General features: G+C 35.0%; 3 protein-coding genes across 10 annotated transcripts in view; 2 read left to right on the top strand and 1 right to left on the bottom strand.

The window, feature by feature from the left end:
• The window catches only part of LOC149654691 (uncharacterized), a 226,509-nt gene that overhangs the window by 183,639 nt on the left and 20,878 nt on the right, over window positions 1–21,992 (top strand). The window lies entirely within an intron of this gene.
• LOC149654692 (E3 ubiquitin-protein ligase UHRF2-like) overlaps window positions 1–21,992 on the bottom strand; it is a 65,010-nt gene that overhangs the window by 24,002 nt on the left and 19,016 nt on the right. The window lies entirely within an intron of this gene.
• LOC149654693 (sterile alpha motif domain-containing protein 3-like) lies at window positions 7,515–14,120 on the top strand. 2 transcript variants are annotated; one of them, XM_089846259.1, is made up of 9 exons: window positions 7,538–7,939; window positions 11,710–11,964; window positions 12,041–12,289; window positions 12,476–12,566; window positions 12,629–12,814; window positions 12,889–13,098; window positions 13,163–13,349; window positions 13,502–13,578; window positions 13,649–14,120. In XM_089846259.1, exons 2-9 carry the CDS (start codon window positions 11,711–11,713, stop codon window positions 13,919–13,921), a joined length of 1,527 nt encoding a protein of 508 aa, XP_089702385.1. In that variant the 5' UTR covers window positions 7,538–7,939; window position 11,710; the 3' UTR covers window positions 13,922–14,120. The 2 variants fall into 2 exon arrangements, with proteins under 2 accessions (XP_089702384.1, XP_089702385.1); XM_089846258.1 differs by lacking the exons at window positions 12,041–12,289; window positions 12,476–12,566; window positions 12,629–12,814; ... (2 more) ...; window positions 13,502–13,578; window positions 13,649–14,120 and having other exon boundaries at window positions 7,515–7,939; window positions 9,266–11,770.

Genomic DNA, 21,992 nt, shown 5'->3' with positions numbered 1-21,992 from the left:
GACAATACTTTCATAGCATAATCTTGGCTACAATTTCATCTTGAAAATATAAAGCCTACAAATATATATATATATATATTTTTATCGCCCCCGAAAACGGTCAATTTCTGTCAAATGTCACACGCCCTCTACCGGATTAAAGGACAAAAAAAAAATAGAAGAAGCCATTTTGACGTGACTCGACTTACTATAACTAGGTGACAAACTCTCCAAGACTTCAAAAACCACTTTCCCAAGCTTAGAAGTACCTCAATTTTAATAGAAAAACTGTATGATTATGGTTAAACCCAGCTTGATAACAACTATATAGCAACTGTACTGGGTCTTCTATCTTCTTACACTATAGTTGCTCTATTTTATTTTAAGATCTACTAAAAGAAGTAGGCATAATATTTGTTCAATTGTTTCAACGACTTAAAGAAAGTCTAAAATAAAAAATACTGGTCCTTGACTCCTTGTTTAGAGGTAACAAAGATTGGGTTTCAATTGAAGCAAAATGTTTTCATAAATAAATGTCTATTTAGGTCTATTATCCCTTCAAAATTGATACTACAATCGCTAGCTTGATACCTTAGAATTAAAAATACACCTTTCTGCATATGCAATAGAAAAAAATAATAATAAAATTGTAGCCAAGTCTTAAAAAAACCTGGAAACCGACCCGGAACTGGGTGTATATCTTTTTTTTCTCCTGTTATTATTATTTTTATGTATTCTTATTCTTATGATTATAATAATATGAGGATGTTTGACTCTAGGGGGCGTAGTAGATGCGCCTCGAGCGGTCAAAGCTCATAAATCACGAGAACTTAATCTTCTAGAATGAAACAGATCTAGGCCTACTTTCAAAAATAAATTGTTTAGCCTAAATTCAAATTTGTCTAGGGGATCATAAAATTGCGTTGTTTACTTAGGTATATTTTCTTGTTTGTTTTATAACTAGTTAGCAAAGTTTTGACACTAAATAAGAACATGGTTATTTACGAAAGTAAATAACAACAAATATTAATAAATAATTACGTAAGTTTCAAAGTGCAAGATTGTAAGTAAATTTAAGCGAGGTGCAGAATATAGTCATAATTTTTAGATACTTATGCCGAGGCGTTCAGGAGGAGTTAGCAAGCGGATCGGTTCCCTAAACTCGGTTAGTATGGTGAGCCCCACTGAACGCAACAATAATTCCCGCCATTATCTTCCCCTTTCCGTTAAAAGGCAAATTTCTTCACGTTATGGTAAGAAAGTAAAATCGCGTTTCAACTTAGTAAAAACACTCCAGCAGGCGTGGCATAATTGGGGCAAACGTGACCAGTTGAAACCTTCTTCACTTCATATAAGTTTCGTAATCGGAATCCATTGTGAAGAAAATTATTTTGCTTTCAAAACAATAACAAGTATAACAAATTTTGGGTGAAATATATAATATAACAAAATTGCTATTATTCTCGTTATTATTAACTCGAATACCCGGATGTTTTTCAACCTGAATTTGAAAAATGACTCTATAAGAATTAATTATGGAAAAATTCTAGACTAGACTATTTTCATGTTTTGGTTTTAGAAGTATTCTTTGAAATTTATAAAATTTCAAACTTGTTCATACTTAAATATAAAAATTGAAAGGGATTGTATAAGTTTTAATCTCGACTATACTATAACGTTTTGATAATTTTAAATACCTATAAATTATTAAATTGATTATGCCACTAGCCCTTTAAATATTTTTAAAAACAGTGCTCAAACAAATTAATGCTTGTTGCAACTGGAAACTAAATTAAAAATATACACAGTTCAAATAACAAACTTCAAAACAACTGTCTTAAATTCCAAATTAAACTTATTATTTCTTGTTTGGTATACAGGGTGTATCAAAAAGGGTAATTATAGGACCGAAAATCTTCCATAGTACGTACAATTCTACAAGCCTTTTTTGCAACACACTCTGTATAATCAGCAACTGGTCCAAAATTGAAAGAAGTACAGTACATTACATAAAAGGCGGGAAATTGAGGGGGGGGGGTAGTAAGTAAAAATTTAGGCGCGCTCCACCAAATGGGGGCGAAACAAGACAAAAAATAGGACGGAAATGAATGAGAGAGATGGAGCTAACCCTTGCTACAATTATCGGATAATTCCCATGCATCTTCTGCTCTTGAGCTTCCCCAATTTCATCCCGAGAATTCAGCGCCAATAAGGCCTTGCTTTTTACAAGTGTGTATGCATTTTTAAAGTTAATTAAGCTTGGGTGTAATGAGTACTTAAACTGAGATGAATATGATCTATTCTCTCCTCTTGAGCTTCCCCAATATCACCCCGAGAATTCAACGCATAAAAGGCATTGCTCCTTACAAATCTGTATGCATTTTTAAAGTTAATTAAGCTTGGATGTAATGAATACTCAAACAGAGATGAATATGTCTACTAGTTCTCTTTCAAAGAAGCAAATTCGATCAAAAAGGCGCCTAGTTGTTCCTTGCTTACTATCAGAAGTAAATTATGTGAAGTGTTGTTTTTATTTTTCGTGGCAAACAATAGGGATATGTATAATGGACACAGTTGAGATTGGTGTATGCCTACTTTACGCGATGAAGGTCTGCTGGTATGGAACGGGGTTAGGGAGAGGGGGGTTGAAGTTTCCCCCTCTCAGAGGGTGACAATAGGGTCCAGGATTTTGGTTACTATCCTCTCTCGTCATCCTTTCCGGACATCTCAAGAGGGAAGGAACTAGAGTTTCTAGATGCCAAGAGGAAGGGGTAAATGTCTTCAGTTTTGGACCAAAATGGTAGTAACAAGAAATAAGGTCTTTTTCTATTATTTATTTATTTATTATTATTATTATTCAGTAAAATTGTTTGAATATTATTTGAGTCTTTAGATAAATTTTGAAGTTAGTTTAATTTGGTCTAAAATAGTTCAATTAAGTCCAAAATATACCAAAATTAATTCAAATAATTCCAAAAGACATATCCCCAATTAATTCAAAAATATATTCCCCAAATTAATTAAAAAAAATCCATTTAAATAAATTAATTCAAATGTTCAAAACAAATCAAACAACAGATAAATTTAGAGTAGTCCAAAATATTTGATAAAACTCCCAAAATTTAGCAGTAAATAATAAATAATCCTAACTATTTTGAGATAAAATATTAACACATTGAGGTGTGCTTCGAGTTATCCTTTTAGCTGTAAATATAAAATTAAATTGAACTAATTAAATAAAACGTAAATCATAAATTATAAACATAATACTATTTGGCAATATACTACAAGGGAAAAAGTGTCGTTTAGTAGAAAACTGCATCACATCCTTTCTCCGTTTGGGGGTGTATTGGGGGGGGGGATAAAGTAGACTACTTCATTGGTTCGTATAGATCCACGAAGATCTCCTTTATTATATGCCAAAACCCCTAACTCCCATCGGTTGCCCTTCGCACCACAAAACTAGGGAAGCATAGCGGGGCAATTCGTGCTGGAGTGGCAGAAATAGAATCTTTGCCTCCTACACTCCACTTTACTTTCCCTGTCCTCCTCGATAAGTGAGAATGGGCCGGGAAAGGGACGGATGATTTTTCGGGGAAGCCCAAGAGCAGAGAAAACCTTTTCCGGAATGGGGCGAAGCAAGTGTTGCTCCTATATAGTCGTCGAATCCCCTTGTTATCTTATTCACAGCCTCAAAGGGAATTACAATTTTTCCCACGCCGGTGGAATCCCAATGAATTTAAGCGCAAAAGTATACTTAAGCGAGGGGATAATAACTCTGTACTACAATGATTACAGATTACTGATTATAAAGTGTAGATATGTGTGAAATTATACATTAATTTATTATTAAAAAACGTTTCTGTAATTAACCGTGTAAATTGAGGCGAAAGAAGGGCAGTAAAAGGGGATTTTATTTTTGATAAACTGTAGAGCACGTGGTATTGTTAAAGCGCGCGCGAATTTCAAATTAAAAAAAGGCTTAACTGTCAAAAGCACGTGGCAATGTTAAAGGGCGCGTGAATTTCAAATTAAAAAAAGGCTTAACTGAGAAAACACGTGGCAATGTAAAAGTGCATTGAAGCGCGTGATATTTTAAAGGAAAAAAAATCGAGATTAGGCTTAACAAATTTTCAAAGCGCGTGCGAAATTAAAAAAAAAATTCAAAAACAAAGGCTTAACAAATCTTTAAAACATTTACATATGAAATAAAAACGAAATTGCACTTTTCGAGCACTGTGCCAAACGCCTAGCAATGGAAAATGACTATAATTTAAACGTATTTAAAGTTAATTAACATTAAATGGTGGCCAATTATGGCTCGAAATAACTTTTAAAAGAGGAAATTAGGGGTTTGACCTTTAGTGAAAATCGTGCAGCTAGCCCCTATGGCTGGCTATTTAAAATTCCTATTTGTCGCCTCTCTGCGCTGTCTTTTTTCAACCCTGGCTGTGCCAAAACCTTTTATAAAAGCTGCGCGTGTGGTAGAAATTATCGTAAGTGGGGATTGAGAGAATAGCGTAGCGGAGAAGAAAGGACAATGTTCAATTTTAAGCTCATATTAGAACCCTGGGAGTCCGTGGCGTTCTCCTGTAATCCAGTCCATTGGATTACAGCATAACTTCTTCCCATCCAGAAGAATGCCTCAATTTATTCCAATAAACATACCGAATTGGCTAAATACTTTCCATATACCGTCTTATCAATGTTATGTCTTGATAAGGGTCAATTCCACGGTCAGCAAAAAAATAAATTACGAGTCCAAAAACGTCCATAAATGAACATTATCCTTTAGCCCCCAAAATTGTAGTAAAAGGCAGTTATCTTTAGGGTACCATACGTTCCTTCTCCAGAGCAGAGAGAGCGTAGTGCGGGGAAGCTAAGAGGCTCTCGGGTCCAAGGGGTATAGCAGCAGGATGGGGTTGTTTTTGAAATGAGTCAGCTTTATTCGAAAATAAATGGACGTAGAATCCATATTTCTATTTTTAACGCTTACTCTTTTTGTAATCCAATTTTCGGGGTTCCCCCCCCCATCCCACCGGACCCCCTCCTTCTTCAACCCTTTTGTATTTTAAAATTAAGCCCCTTTTTGCCCAAATTTCCATCGCACCACTTTCTGTTGTCAAAAAAGTTACATTTTTCACATTTTTCAGTTTATGCGCATATTCTGCTTCTATATGTAGCTATACGCATTTTCTTCTTATTTTCCCCAACTTTAAAAGTAAAAAATTTAACTGTAAAAAGGGATAGTCGTATGTTTAATTTTCGATTATGATAATAATAGTTCTAAATACCTAAAATTGTGAAGATTTATTATAGGTAAGTTAAGGTGGTAAATTATTAAATCACAGATATTAGACTTAAAATGGAAAATTAAATACATGATACTATCCCTTTAAATACAGAAATTTCGATATTAAATAATGTAATGAATTAAGTTTTTTTCTAAATAAGCTTGTAAATTATACGTAATACTATCCCTTTAAATACTGAAATTTCGATATTAAATTATGTAATGAATTAGTTGTTTTCTTTCTTTTCAATTAGCTAGTAAAAATATACAGGGTGTAGCAAAAATAATGCACTTCGGTACCATAATTAACCCTTTATGTAACACCCCCTGTATTTCTTCCGATTTTGACCTACATTAACATAAGCAAGGGAATTTCTCCTGACAATTTTATTATTAAATCAGAGAATTGTATCTCACCGAGGTTATTAGTGCCAGAATTTAGAGTCACGTGTATACAATACAAGTATATCCATCCAAGTTATAACGTAACATCTAGAAAACCGAATAAAAACCATAGTAACCTGTGAATTTTGAAGGCGGCTATGTCTTAAGATGGCAATCAATTTTCTTTTAGTTTCTTTTACTGTGTCGGCTATATCTCTCTTTTTCTTTCAACTAAATTCTATCTCAATTTATATATATTATACAGTTTCACCCCCCCCCCCTTAGAGGGAACCGTAGGTGGATGGGTGTGTTTTTTTTTTTGGGAAAGTAAAATTTGAAATTTAAATAGGTATTTTCAATTTTCAAGAAAAAGAAAAGGAAAGAAACCTTAACGAGATTCGCCCCTGTACTATAGCTGGCTGGCTGTGTAAAATGAATATATATTTTATTGTAGAGGGAGTGTTTATACTCATACTGAGGCATGGGAATAACATGCATTTTTGAATTTCAGAAATTTATAACTTGGTTAAATTGTTCTTTGTCTATATCCGTCTTTATTTCATACAAAGTAACTTTTAAATAATGATATAAAATTTAGCAGGCAATGGTTTCTGTTTTAAACGCAAAAACAACTTATCTTTAAACCTTAAACCCAATATCGACTTTGGTATATTTAGGGCTTCATAATTATGTATTGCTAAAAGATACAATTAAATGATTTGAAGATATCATAGCCCTAATTGTAATATATCTGTTGATAGTTCATTTTTGGGGCTATTGCTTGAAGAAGCCGAGAAATTCATATTTGAAACAAAATTAAATTTACAACTTTAGGGCTTCATAACTCTGTATTGTTAAAAGATACAATTAAAAGATTTGAGGATATCATAGCCCTAATTGTACTATATCTGTTGATAGTTCATTTTTGGGGCTATTGCTTGAAGAGGCCGAGAAATTAATTTATATTTGAAACAAGATTAAATTTACATCCAAGATTAATAACTTTAGGGCTTCATATTGTCCTGTTAAAAGATACAATTAAACGACTTGAGGATATCATAGCCCTAATTTTAATATATCTATTGATAGTTCATTTTTGGGGCTATTGTTTATAGGGACCGAGAAATTAAGCTTTTACATAATTTATTCAGTTCTCAACAAATTGGGATATTCAAACTTTCAAAGGTATGTGGAAAAACTTTACGGTGTAATAGCCCATATAATACTCAATAAAATCACACTAAAAACATTTTAAATCTATAAAAAGCTTCCAATATAAAACGAACCCACCACCATTCAACCGAGGGGGAAACCACTTGTGAAATCAGGTGTACAAAATTTTTGAAATCACGATTGAAGTCCATAAATTATTTTTGAAGTCTCTATAAATCGCAAAATTTGGTTGAAATCTCGGAAGTCTTAGGAAGTCAATAGAGAATCCCTTGAAGTCATGCGAAGTCCCTTGGAAATCGCTTGAAGTCATGCGAAGTCTCTTGGAAATCTCTCGAAGTCTCTCGGAAGTCTCTTGGAAATCTCTTGAAGTCATACGAAGTCCTCTTGAAGTCATACGAAGTCCCCTTGAAATCTTTCGAAGCTGATGAAGTCTCTTGGAAATCTCTTGAAGTCATACGAAGTCCCTTGGAAATCGCTTGAAGTCATGCGAAGTCTCTTGGAAATCTCTCGAAGTCTCTCGGAAGTCTCAAGGAAATCCGTTAAAAATGTCATGAAGTCTATTGAAATTCCGTTTCAAATCTATTCAAGCCTCATGAAGTTCCTTGCACACTCTTAAAAAAATCCGTGCAATGTGCGTTCAAATCTGAATGCTAGCGTTCAAATTTAATAGAAGCACCGTTCAATACGGTTTCTTTCTCAAAAAGCATGCAAAGACATCCAAAGCGTTCAAATAAATTTACCAATCGAGCTAACATCCCATCTCAGCCTTGCACCAGGGGATGAGAGTTTCCCTCCCCTAGACTAACCACCTTTTAGTCGTTTCAATACTTTCTCGGTTATATTGGCCAAACTATGGCTTTTAAGGGTGTTCGTAGCGTCAATTTAACTTAAACGTAAACTGTACGAATCTTTTGTTAAAATGAGGATTTTCCAAGAAAAAGAGAAACATCTGAATAGCCTGTAAAAGCAGCGAGGCTTGCCTTGCAGTCGTATTTTTTTTGTTGGACTTTTTGGTCTCTCAGCCGCGCATTCACAACTTGACTCGGATCATCGGATGCTATACTAAAAGACGTTATAGATAATTTAAACGAATATTAAACGGTTTCTAAGGTAAGTAAAATTTTCATTACTATATCGTTAATTAGTATTTTTAAGTGAAATTGAAAAGAATATAAATGTGAAAATAATTTATAACAGTGGAAAGGTTAGTCGTTGGTAGTGAATTATTCACAGGATTCAAAATTTAGTGCCACATATTTTAGTAATATAATGTTTCAAACGTAACTTTATTTATCATAAGTATATAATGTTGTTTAGCACTAAATATCGTTACCGTAGCTTAACTCTGTCGCCAAACTGATCAACATTCCTTTCTTTCCCGCCAAAAACTTGAGTCATAATTTTAAAGGAGTGGAAAAACCCGTCCTTGCAAGGCTATAGGCTTATATCTCTTACCTCGGTAGCATCCCCCTCACGGAAAAATTTCAGTATCTCGCCTACGAAGCTCTACCAAAAAGTTTACTGTTTGAACAAGTAAGGGGGATCACGCTGAGCTAAGAGATAGAAGGGCATAGAATTGTGACACGTGGTACCGAATTTACTCTATAGCACGAAAAGAGGGGTCCGACCAGAGAGGAGAGAAAGAGGGAGAGAGAATCAGTATAGGCAGCCGTGATCCATGCGTGGTGAAAACGGGGGTAAATCTAGGGAACACCGCGGTGCCTATGCGCTGCTTTCTCGCGCACAGTTGACGTAGGGATGACAGAGATACCGCGAGGAGGTCAATGCCCATTGCGCAAAGGACAAACTAAACGACGAAACGTACCGAAAATTGTTTTTACTACCCCCTATTTTCCCATTTTTCGGCGGATTTTATAAAGCGCGTTTTGGTCCGACAGTTGTAAGATAGTTTATGGAATCTTTTTTGATCGAAGAGAAGGGATGAGGTTAGAGAGTTAGATTTTAATCTGAAACATAACCAATTCCATCCCTGTTTTATGCCTACACTTTAGTTAATTGGGGGAGAATCTATAGGGTTTTTATAGGGGAGTAATCGATTGAGTTTAGACCGACCCATAAACTCCAAACGCGAAGGCGCACGCCATCAATTTTAGAATTATGGTTCGGTCTATAGACCCGAGTTTATAGTAGGAGTAATTTTAAGAAAACGACTCCCATAGAGATATTTGCTCGTGAATGGACTTTTCTTCATAGACAGCTAACAGATGAAACCTTGCATGCAACGTCATACCCTTCTATTTATTACTTCGTTGCCATTCATTCACTGGGTGGAGAAGAGCTTTCCACCCAGCGTGGGGGCTACATGATGTCAGACTATCATCCCCCTTTGCCCAAGTGTTGGCTCCCTTAAATACGAGTGACATTTGATGAGGGTGTTGTACCGGTTTGCTGTAAATTCTGGGAAATTATTTCCAGGTTTCACAATGCCGGCTCACTTCTTATGCTCAATATGCGGACTTAAACGGCCTACAGCTTTAGCGTGGCTACAACATAGTAGAATTTTGCACCAGCACGAACCAAACAGAGTTTTCCAATGCAGCTTTGACGATTGCTCAGTCTATTTTAAAAACTACAATTCCCTTAAGAGTCATGTTTACCGGACTCACTTAAAGAAATCTGTTAAATTACTGCCAACCGTAGCAGAAATACAAAATAATGAAGTTAATGACACTCAAATGCTTGATGTAAGCGATGCGGCGATTTTAGAAATTAATGAAACGAACTATCGTGCAAAAAAAGTTGAATACGAGAATACTTTAGACAATTTACAGAAAGAAGCGGCTTTAATGATTCTAAAATTACGGGAGAAACACAAACTGCCACATAACGTTTCTTCAAGTATATCACACAGTTTTGCTGGGCTGCTAGAAAATTGTATAGAGGCTTGTATTAAATTTAGTGATGTAAAAGCCAATGAGGATTTGGGCGAATTATGCGCCTCCAAAGTATCACATTCCGTTTTAGGTGTTATAACGAGCAACTACCAATTAGAAAATTATTGTAGGGAGAAACTAAGTTTAATCGAACCCATTGAATATATCCTTGGAGTTAATAGAACGCGTGGAAAGGTTTTTAAGGACAGCTTTAGCTACGTACCCATAAGTCAAGTATTAAAAAATTTGCTATCGCACAACGATGTCTGGAGTGAAATGACCAAAAAGAAAAAAGAGTCAAGTTCCCAATTTTTATACGATTTTGACGATGGAGATATTTATAAAAACCACCCCATATTTTCCACTGACCCTCACTGCCTTAGACTTCATTTTTATGTAGACGAAGTCGAACTGAATAATCCTCTAGGAGCGAAAAGAGGAAAACATAAAGTCACTCTAGTATACTACATGCTGGGAAATTTAAATCCCGTTTATCGGAGCAAATTAAGCTGCATAAAATTAGCACTGGTTGTTAAACACTTATTCGTTAAAAAATACGGATACAATAAAATTTTAAAGCCACTTTTGGAAGATCTCGAAAAACTTCAATCCACTGGATTAGAAATTAATTCTATCAAAGTTAAAGCTTGTTTAGCCACAATTTCTGGAGATAATCTGTCCAGTCACGGCATCGGCGGTTTTAATCAGTCTTTTTCCGCGGGTCGTATATGCCGCTTTTGCATGACTAAGAAAGAAAATATTTCCCAGTGTTTTGAAGAGAAATATATGATTTTAAGAAATGAAAAAATACATGAATATCATCTGGAGGCAGTTATTCAAAACTCTGAAAACTCATTAGCATATGGAGTTAAAGGGCCATGCCCATTTTCTATTCTACCCCATTTCAAGGTTACCGAATCATTGCCTCCAGATGTTATGCATGATTTCTACGAAGGTGTAGTTCCAAAAGTTCTAAAATTAATATTAAGTCATATTGTTAAATCCGGTATTTTAACTTTAGAAGATGTTAACCATAAAATACAAATATTTCCATATGGCGAATTACATATTAAAAATAAAAGTGTTCTTTTATCCGATCATATATTAAAGGGAAAAGGAACACTGTGTGGTTCAGCAGCTCAGAAAAAAAATCTCCTTTATTTTTTTCCATTGATTTTTGGAGCAGTAGTTCCGGTCAATAATAAGTATTGGGCCATACTTTTAGTTTTATTACAAATTTCTCAAATAATAACAGCGCCAGTAATAGATGTAAACTGGCTTCCTTTCCTGTACGATAGGATAGTTGATTTTTGTGAAATGCTTAAAGATTTTCCCGAAGCAAATTTTACACCTAAAATTCATTATTTAATCCATTACCCTAGACTGATAAAAATGTATGGCCCATTAATACGTCTATGGTGCATGAGATTTGAAGCTAAGCACCAATACTTTAAACGTATTGCTTGCAATTCGTACAATTTTAGAAATATTAGCGCTACCCTATCAAAAAGGCATCAGTTTCTGCAGTGCTTTGAACAAAGTGGCGAAAGCGGCTTAGAAACAGGTGATTTTATTAGAGAGATGAAGGTGGAATTCGGTCAGCTTCCCGATAAACTAAAATTGAAATTGAGAGAAATCGGTGTAAATAAAACTAACATAACAAAAATAGCTTCAGAAATATGCTATAATTCCATAACCTACAAAATTGGTTATATATACAACTTAGACTCATCAGACGATTTAAAGTTTTTAAAGATTTACTACCTTGTTCAGTGTGATCAAAACTGGCACGTTTGTGGCAGAGTTGTTTATTGCTCTGAGTACTTAGAACATTATAATTCTTATATAGTCAAAGAATCAAATGAGTGGTACATTTTGAATCCCGGGGATGAAAACGATAATTGGCCATTACAAATTTACAATCTGAATAATATTGGAAATGTTTTAACATTGTATCATAAATTAATAACTGAATAATGTGCTTAGAATGGCTGAATTTATCTACCATGTCGCCTGCGAAAAAAATAAAAAGATTTTTAAGTGCAAAGATTCAGTCAGTAAAGAAGATTTTTTGGAGGGATTGAAAAATCTGTTTCAAACATCTTCCATCAAAACAGTCCAAATATTTGAAAGCGAAATCTTTAACGAATGGGTAGACTATGATTTCGATCAAGGCCTACCGCCAACAAAATCCAAGTTAAATTTAATTTCTGAGGTCAACAAAGAGGACACACCAGAGATGTAAGTTTATAATCTATATGGGAAGCAGGACGGGTATTTTAAGCATTAATAGCGTTTTCTCTATTTCAAAATGTAGCAATACAGAGGATTCATCAATTACAACTATTAATGGTGACTTGTTTATGGACAAGCAAAGCTTAAGTGATCCCGATGGGTCATTTTCAACTTACGAAAACTTGGGAAAACTACCCCTAGTTTATTTTCCTCCAAAGTTTCCAAGGGTAATTATGGAGATGATAGCAAACAAAGACCCCAGAATATTTCACAGAACATACGCACCTCAAATCGTTAAAACACTATTCGAGGATATCAACAAGTATACATGGTAGACTAAATAATTTGTTTTATGCCTTATTGAGGTGCCCTATACTCCTTGTACTTTGTGTAATCTCTAAATGAAGCATTAAGTAGAAGAATCGATAAAAAATTCATTTGGTTTTCCTCCTCAACCTCCTTATAATATCATTCTACAGAGAACTTCAAAATAGTTCACAATTATCAAACTTTTTAGGTATCTTAGCCGTGAAGAGTTTCACCGAGTTGGAGCAGCTCTAATAGAAAAATACCCTTTTCTAAGAGACAGACATTCGCAGAGCGTTTATGTAATTAAATAGCAGTTAATTTAACAAACTTTGTCTTTTAGTAAGTTTAAGTATGTTTAAAGGGAAGTTGGATGGAAGCTTTGAAAATAAAATTTAGGCATGAAAGGTTAAAGAACCCGGATGTTCCAGAAATTAAAAAAATGAAAGGCCGTTTCGCTAGTAAGCGACCTTTAGAAGAAAGTAATGGTTCTGAACCCAAAATTCCAAAAGTACCTGAAAAGTTGGCAACAAACCGACCTACCCCTCTTGTAATATATTTTTTAAACAAAATTGTGTAGTTGTTAACCCAAAATTAATTTGTCACAACCTGCCCACGTTTCAGTTAATGTCTAGCATGGCTGAGGATGCAGACTCAATAGAATTTCATCTAAAGTCTTTGGGCAAAGAAATAGAGAAAGCTCCAGCCTCCAGAAATGAAAACTTGATTGAAGAAAAAATGTTCAGAACCGGCATGTTCCGCCAAAAATTTGCGCTTACCCACCAAACTAGTGAAGTAATCGGAAAATTCGCAATTTTGAAGGAAAAAAATCAGGTAATGTACATGGACATCCACTTTTGAATCGAACTATGACACCTATAATTTAAATCCTACTTAGTTGGTGAAGGAACTTAACAGAATTCAAAATATTCGACCATCTGCGGAAAAAGTTTTGCTCCACCATATAAAACCAATTACAAAAAGAATAATTGAGCTGACTAGAAAGAGCAAAAACCCATTAACAAAAAAAATTCACTCCTTGCTGAAACAGTGTGAAGAAACTTTATCTGCCGATGCATTTCAAGGTACAGTACATGCAATTACAAGACAAACTAGATGAGACTACTCAAAATATCACCTATACGCAGTTTCACATCTAATTTTATCTTTTAAAATATTTTGTTTTTGATGAAACTATTATAACATTTAATAAGTATTTATACGTATTCCCTTTTAGAAAGAGAGCTTGATGCGTGTTTGCTTTTAATACCATCTATTTTCAACGAGAAACTAGAACTCTTGTGCTGTTTTGACGTAAGTTGATTATAAATGAAAGGGAGCAGGAAGTCCTTATGCTGTAAATTAAAATAATGTTGGTTTTTAGGAGCCCCAAGATAGCACCCCAACGTTAATTTTCTATAATGAAGACATATTCTCGTCGACATACGATTTAATAATTGAAGGTGAATCCTTTGAGGTGGATTCAATTAAAATGGCTATCGTGTCATGGTTTTCAGGGTTTTATACCTTTCAATTACAATACCCCAAGGGCTTAAAGAAAACATTGGAGTATTTTCAAAAAATAATTTTCAAAATTGACGATGGCACGAAGCTGTCTAATCCCGTTATTAGCGCTGTAAATAAATTAATGGCATAATTGATACTTATTTTATGATTAAATACCAAATTAAAAAATGGTTCAAACATCAATACATGCCTAATTATTTTTGCATAGAGGTGTATCCTATATAATTTTTATCCCGGGAAATTTTGAATAGTATAAATATTTAAGGTTTATACAGAGAAAAACACGATGTTTTATTTCTAAATAAAGCATTTTATTTAATCAGCTATAACTTGCTTTTCACCATAATAACGTTAAATATTCAAATTAATCATATCTCATAGTCAGAGATAATATTGTGCGATGTAGAGAGTAATATAAATACATGTTCTCAATCTCATTTGTTAAGGCTAACGTATTCCTCAGGTGGTCTCGGAGTGAGTGGACAAAATGCTAAATGTCGTTTATTTTAATGCCCGAAGCGTAGCATTGCTGATTTGAACAAAAGAACGATCATATTTGAACGCACAAAGCTAGATAATTTGAACGCTAAAACGCCATTTTTGAACGCCTAAAACTAGCTGATTTGAACGCCAAAACGGTCCTTTTTGAACGCACAAAGCTAACTAAATTGAACGCCAAAACTACCATTTTTAAACGTTTAAAACAAGCTGATTGGAACGCCAAAACGGCCCTTTTTGAACGCACAAAGCTAACTAAGTTGAACGCCAAAACGACCATTTTTAAACGTTTAAAACAAGCTGATTGGAACGCCAAAACGGCCCTTTTTGAACGCACAAAGCTAACTAAATTGAACGCCAAAACGACCATTTGTAAACGCTTAAAACAAGCTGAATTGAACGCCAAAACGGCCCTTTTTGAACGCACAAGGCTAACTAAATTGAACGCCAAAACGGCCATTTTTGAACGCCTAAAACTACCTAATTTGAACGCCAAAGCGACCCTTATTGAACGCACAAAGCTAACTAAAACGAACGTCGAAGCGACTAGTTTTGCACGAACAAAGCGTGCTAATTTGAACGATATCCTTGCGCGCTAATTTGAACGCAGCAAGCGTTCTAGAGTAAACGCTATTATTGCGTTCTAATTTGAACGCTTCCCAAACGTTCAATTTTGAACGAAATGGCGTGCTGCCACAGTGGCAAGGCATTGAACGCCTAAACGTTCAAAATTGAACGCCAATTTTTAAGAGTGCATATGAATTTTTTTCTCTCATTTAGTTTCTTAAAGATTGGGTCAATAGGTTTGGATTGGAGCAATATTCCACCTGATAGGCAAAATACATACACCAGTGATAAGCGAAATTTTAAGGTTCTTTTGCACTTTACTTCTAATGTTTACGGTCAAGCTACACAGCTTATGTTAGTCAAAGAATACGATAGTATTGTTTAAGGTTTGCGGGGTTTTTTTTGAAAAATCGTAGCTGGAAATTTCCTCTTCTACAACTATTATTTTCAAGAGTCTTGGTCCGTTTTGGAGTAACGCCTCCTCTACAGAGGTCACTCAATTTTCAGCCGTTTTTGGGGGTGCAATGCAACCAGACCCTCGTGCCAGACACTTTCCCCCAGTATTTTTTGCCTTTTTGGACTTATTGTCGGCGGCTAATCATACCGTTTTCAAAAATATTCGTAAACGATATATTTTTATTTGTGACTAAGTTTTATGGGTAAATACATAAAGAAGGATTAGTTAATTGAAAAATATAACAAATCGTCACTATCGAGTGACTTATCTAGTCTGGAGAAATGGCGATTGCGCTCAGAATCATAAGATCATGGATAAAGAAAGCGCATGAGGAAATTTGTTTTCATGTTGTAGGATAGTTTGAAAACAAATTTCCTCTCGTGCATTCTTTATCCACGGCTTAACTATAAATCACGTGTCAAGTCACGTAAAAAATCACGGCGTGATGACGATTTCAAGTATAGCAAGACCAAGAAGTTATATCTAGTATCTCAGAGAGAAGGTATAAATTCGCCAGATTTCCAGCTTTATCTCCAGTCCAAACGTAGGTCCGGAGTCAATCCCCGTCTCTAAATTACAACCAGCATCTCATTGGTTCTTGAAAACGCACGTCAGCGCGACGACGCGAGTGACGAAAATTACAGTCATAATTTCCGACTGAGGAGAGGCGAAATAGCCCGGCGCCTCCTTTTACGTCCCCCCTTGTATTTTGAAAGGGGGACTGGGACTAAGGCGCGCGAATACAAAGGCATCTTATACCTTCTCTCTGAGATACTGATATAACTTCTTGGCAAGACCAAATACTTTATATAATCACCTATTGGCTTAATAAACTATTATTTAACTAAATTGGGAACCTTAATTTCGAAACGTGTAAGAAAATAATAAAAAGTCAGAGAATACGACATAAAAGCTGCCTATTTAAAAATTGCGCCATCTAGTTCTCTAAGCCATGAATCCGAGTATGAATCAGACGATAATCACCTGAAAAACACAGCCCACGCACTCACGAACGTGATCGAGTTAGCTATGCCATAAAAAAATCTTTCCGTAAATGGCGACCGATCACGTGATCATATTTTTCCCGGCGCAGAATTCTTGCGAGTGAGACATAAGCGGCGATCAAAAGGACCAAAACTATTCGGGCTTGTATCTGCGCCATATAATTCGGCATTGATATTTGCTTTCGGTTGCTCTGCACCGTAGTACTTAATTGCAAAGTACATAGATACTTTTCAATTATTGCAATTTAATGAAGTCTTGAGAAAAAATAGAAATCGGCTTTAGTCTATAAATTCTGTTGAAGTCACTAGAAGTCTTCACATATTATATTGAAGTCACTTGAAGTCTTTAAATTATGTTGAAGTCACTTGAAATCTTTACAAACTATATTGAAGTCTATAAATTATGTTGAAGTCATATTGAAGTCTATAAATTATACTGAAGTCACTTGAAGTCTTTATAAATTATATTGAAATCTCTTGAAGTCTTTATAAATTATATTGAAGTCTCTTGAAGTCTTTATAAATTATATTGAAGTCTCTTGAAGTCTTTATAAATTTTATTGAAGTCATTTGAAATCAAATACAGTTAGTGAAGTCTTTGAAGTCAAATGAAGTCTATGATAGTTCAATTGAAGTCATTTGAAATCTGAAATCAGGTGTACAAAATTTTCTTAGTGGTTTCCCCCTCGCATTCAACTTCAAATCTACAAAATCCAAACCAATTACATTTTCAATTTCAAAAACAACGTCTTTAAAATAAAAAAAATTAAATCAAGAACTACCTGAATTTTTCCGTTTAAATTGTAAAATAGCAAATCAAATGCAGACGCGCGCATATCAGGGGGATTGAAAAATAACATACATAAACCGTTTATAAAGCTTTATACATACAGGGTATTCCTCATAAGTATGCTACAAATTAAAGAAGCCTTGAGTTCTCCTGGTCAAAACTAAGTGTTGAATAGACCAACGTGACGTGTTCATTGATGCACTTTCACCTCAAATGTGACCCTAAAAAAACTACACGCACCCTACAGAGAGCTTTCAGATGATGACGTCACACCCTCCCAAGCGTTACCGCTGTTCTAGTAGCCATATTGGGTGGTCTCAGCTTCATTCCTGCTTTAAACCCACCACCAATATGGCGGCGTAAATTATGTCACGAGACTTAGCTCCTCCTCCAACTGAAAGCTCTCTATAATAGACCGATAAAAAATCGCCTGTAAGCTGTTTTTCCCTTAGTAGTACTGGTTCAGTTCTGATCGTAAAACATTGAAAAACTTCTGGCAACACGTTGTTTTTAACGGCTAACTACACGTATAAAACGCTCTAATATGTTTCCCACAAATTCTGACCAATCATGAAACTAGAACCACACTTTTGAGCCTCTCGGAACAATGTGTATTGCGTTAAAAACAACTTGTAGGCGTAAAATATTTTTAAAGGTCTATTTATGGCAGACTTATAAAGAAACACCCTGTATATATAGGGGAAATTAGGCGATTTGTGATGGAAAGAATGAAAATCGCCTTATCCTGCAACGCCCTGTACCTAGATTAAGTATCGAAAAAAAAGAGAAAAAGGCAAAACACTGGGGGATTGGAAGAACTTAGATAGCAAGCGCGGCGAGAAGAGAAACGAATTTATTTGATAGGTCCCCCTAGAACCTATAGGATGCTATAAAGAGCGGGATATGCCATCCATGGATAAGAAAAAGATCCCTATGGTCTAACACCGTGGAAGCCTCCATTGCTGGCCGGCCATGGCCGTCTTGGATATCTCATTGCTAGATCGTCCCGTATATGCTTATATGGATCGTATGGGTTTTAAGTCTTTTGGTACAGGCAAACCGTATATATATGGACGGGAAAGAATTTACCAAGATGTCTAACACTTGGCAGCGAAAATTGTACCATGCTGGAAAAATACCTAATGGTTTCTAAGAAAGTTGATTTTTATGATTTCATATTTCCTTAATTTATGGATATTCTGTTATTTATAAACCATTTCATCGATATTCTATTAAATTTCCATAATTTCCCATGAATTTTACGAATATTACATAATTTGCTTTGAATTTTGTGAATATTACGTAATTTTCCATGAATTTTATGAATATTACATATTTTCCATGAATTTTACGAATATTACATATTTTCCATGAATTTTACGATTATTCCATAATTTCCCATGAATTTTACGATTATTCCATAATTTCCCATGAATTTTACGATTATTCCATAATTTCCCATAAATTTCGCGAATATTCCATTAATTTCCCATAAATTTTACGAACATTCCATAATTTCCCATAAATTTCACGAATATTCCATAATTTACCATAAATTTCACGAACTTTCTATAATTTCCCATAAATTCCACGAACATCCCATAATTTCCCATCAATTTCACACGTATCAATTAATTTCCACTAACTTTACGATACCTGACAAAATCCAAAAAAAATAAAAATAAATAAAATAGATATAAACAGTACATTATACCAAAAAACTAAAATAATATAAAAAAATATCCAACGCCTCTAAAAAAACCTTTATATCTTTTCCCTTTGGCTATTTAGACCCATCAATTTGATATCCCCTATTCACCAATTTTTTTATTCCTCAGTTTAAATCGGGGCCCCTAAAAAATTTTCAATACAAAAAAAGGATACGCGCAAATATATCTTTTAAGCTTGGGAGAAAGAAAGGAGCTTTGAATGCCCATCGTCCGAAAAACTGGTATGGGATGGGGTAAATCCTTTGGGGCCAACAGTCACTAGGGAGATATCTAAGTGTGTGTAATGGATAAGACTTTAGCCCCCTTGCTTCTTCCCTTCAGCATCCCGTATATAAGCTTAAAACCAAGTTATCCTAGCTCGCGCTTTCTATTGTCATGACTTTCGAAACGACGAAACGGAAGATCGGGAAGCTCAAGAGCAAAGGATAGGAGGCAGCATCCTTTAGAGCATATCCCTTTTGGTGGACGGACGCTGCTTACTATCGCTACCTTAACACTTCTTTCCTATTTACTATTTTTGCTTGCGCTCTTTTACAGGAGCTTTCTAGCAAACAATGGAGGTGGGGCGGAATAGGGGAGTGGGGGTGTAAGGAGATTTTCGGACCTTCTTATAGGGAGGGCGGGGGATCGTAAAGTAAACTGCCTTCTGTAACGAAATGCCACTGATGGAATGAAGTTTCTAAGGCTAAGGAGAACGGAAAATTCGTCCACTTTTTAATCGTACGTCATTAAAAAGTTAGGGGGGGGGGTTGAAGTATCGTCTGATTGGTTAAGACAGAACATTGGTAGGAGGATGGAATATGGACAAAGAAGACTTCAAATAGGGCTTCAAATTTATGGACAACAAAGATTTCAAATAGGGCTTCAAATTTATGGACAACAAAGACTTCAAATAGGGCTTCAAATTTATGGACAACAAAGACTTCAAATTTATGGACAACAAAGACTTCAAATAGGGCTTCAAATTTTTGGACAACAAAGACTTCAAATAGGGCTTCAAATTTATGGACAACAAAGACTTCAAATAGGGCTTCAAATTTATGGACAACAAAGACTTCAAATAGGGCTTCAAAGTTACCAGTCCCGCTGGCACCTAAATTTTTTAAAATGGGCACAAACTTTGTTTTCAAAGTTTCGTGCTTCTTTGGTTATTATTTATTTCAGTGTAAAGGAATTTAGTTACGGAAGACAATGAATATACGCCTATTACCTTCTTAGGGCGCCCTCTATATTGTGATGTAGAATAAGAAAATAAAAGAAATAGGGTTAAGCTAAAGCTAAAGCTAAAGAAAAGTGTTAGAAATTGATGCAAGAAGAAGAAGAAAAAGTCCGGTATAAGCGTGACCTCTCAACTCTTGAGCCAAAAATTTCCTCGGAAAAGCCGGATAGGATAGCCCAACCCATGTACCACCACCCAAGAAAAAGGTGTAAGCCTAAGGAAGCTATAGCAAAAGTTTACTTTTTTCTTTATTCGTGTCAATGTTTGCGCAAATATAGGATATACAATCTTCTTTTTATCTGGGTAAGCCTTCTTTTAACCGGTTAGGTTAGTTTTGGTCCTTTTTCCAAAGGATTTATTCCGTCATGAGATTCAATGGGATGCGGATCAGGATAAGGGATGGAGAGGAGATGGAGAAAGAGTCGTTTCCATGGCAACGGAAGGAATTATAGCTACCCCCCCCGGGTACTCTCTTACCAATTACAACGTGTTTTCTTTAGATTTGGGTTGGAAACGTTTTGGATAAATTTTGCAAGGATGTGTACCACGTGATACACGTCACGTGAAGTGCAACACCATGCCCCTGTATGTGGTGACCCAAATAAAAGGTTAGGTTAGGGGGGAAACGAGCAAGCTAATTAGCGATCTCAAAAATAAACAATTAAAATGTTTAGCTAGCCGTTGTTTATTGTTTATATCTAAGTGCAGAACCAGCAAGACACTGCATGTACTGACCCAAAATAAAAGGTTAGGACACCGAAAGTATTTGACATCTAGAAAATAAACAACTAAAATTGCTTCTCTAGCTTGCTAGTAGTTGTTTATATCTACAGTAAGGTATAGATATTACAAACGGAGGTTATGGGTTGCCTTGTTCGTTAGTTTGTATGTTGGTTTGTGGACCCACCCTAAATCGCGTTAGTACTAACACTAACTTAAACCTTTTAATCTATATTTAATTTAAGTGCTTTAATTTGAACAACATGTTAATATATGTACCACTTCGAGTAGCACGAAAACTATACTTCGAAACTAGTACAATAAACCAAAAAACTTTGAATAAAATTACAATACTCAAGCATTAGAGTTGCGTTTTCCCACATGATGTCGCTATGACCCGTAAATGCAAACTTTGGCGCCATTTTTTCAAAAGTATAAGCTATACACGCGAATGCGTAGTAAGCTTTATGGTTATAGAAAGGGTTGCAAATTATACTAGCCCATGGCGTGGTTCTCTACATGTCAAGGCTTACCATAATAAAAGGATCAAAATAATCCAGAGGGATCGAGATTGGAACGGAGAAGGGATTTAGAAGAAACAAATTGTAGCTCCTTGCCTATAATGCTTTTATACATGGCAAAGTAGAGATTACCCCCAAACAAGAAATGAGTTTTTCTTCATTGCGTTTTCCTTAACTTAACTTTACTATTGTACAGGGTGTTTGAAAAAAAAGGGGGTAATTATGGGGCTGAAGTACGGTGTGGGATATATGGGTCCAATCAATTTTCAGTCGAAAATATAACTTCTAACCATAAGGGATACCACCTAAACAAATGTACCTTTTTGTTACACCCTGTATATTGCAACTAGGACTAGATTTTTCCATCAAGATTTAAAGCTTTACATCATGCATATTTTTATCAGCTAAGAAACAATTTGCATAAAATATAAAAATTACTTTTTATATATTTTTATATATGTATGTTTGAAATAACTCAAATAAAAGTAAATATTTCTAAGATGTTTTTGCGGGATACTGACTCGAAAACAACATTTTCATTTTGTAGAGTATGTAGAAAACATTATCGAATATTAATCTTAGTCGCAAAAAGGAAAAATACTTATAACTGATTTCGAAAGCAATTTTTATATTACCTATTAGGGAAAATTACTATAAACAATCATGGAAAATAATTGGAAAAAGTCGATTTAAAA

This window comes from Phalangium opilio, unplaced genomic scaffold, assembly GCF_054372755.1.
Source record: "Phalangium opilio isolate 3A_F unplaced genomic scaffold, DU_Popi_V2 ptg000079l_1, whole genome shotgun sequence".
Taxonomy (NCBI): domain Eukaryota; kingdom Metazoa; phylum Arthropoda; class Arachnida; order Opiliones; family Phalangiidae; genus Phalangium; species Phalangium opilio.
This window is presented reverse-complemented; position numbering and strand designations above follow the sequence as displayed.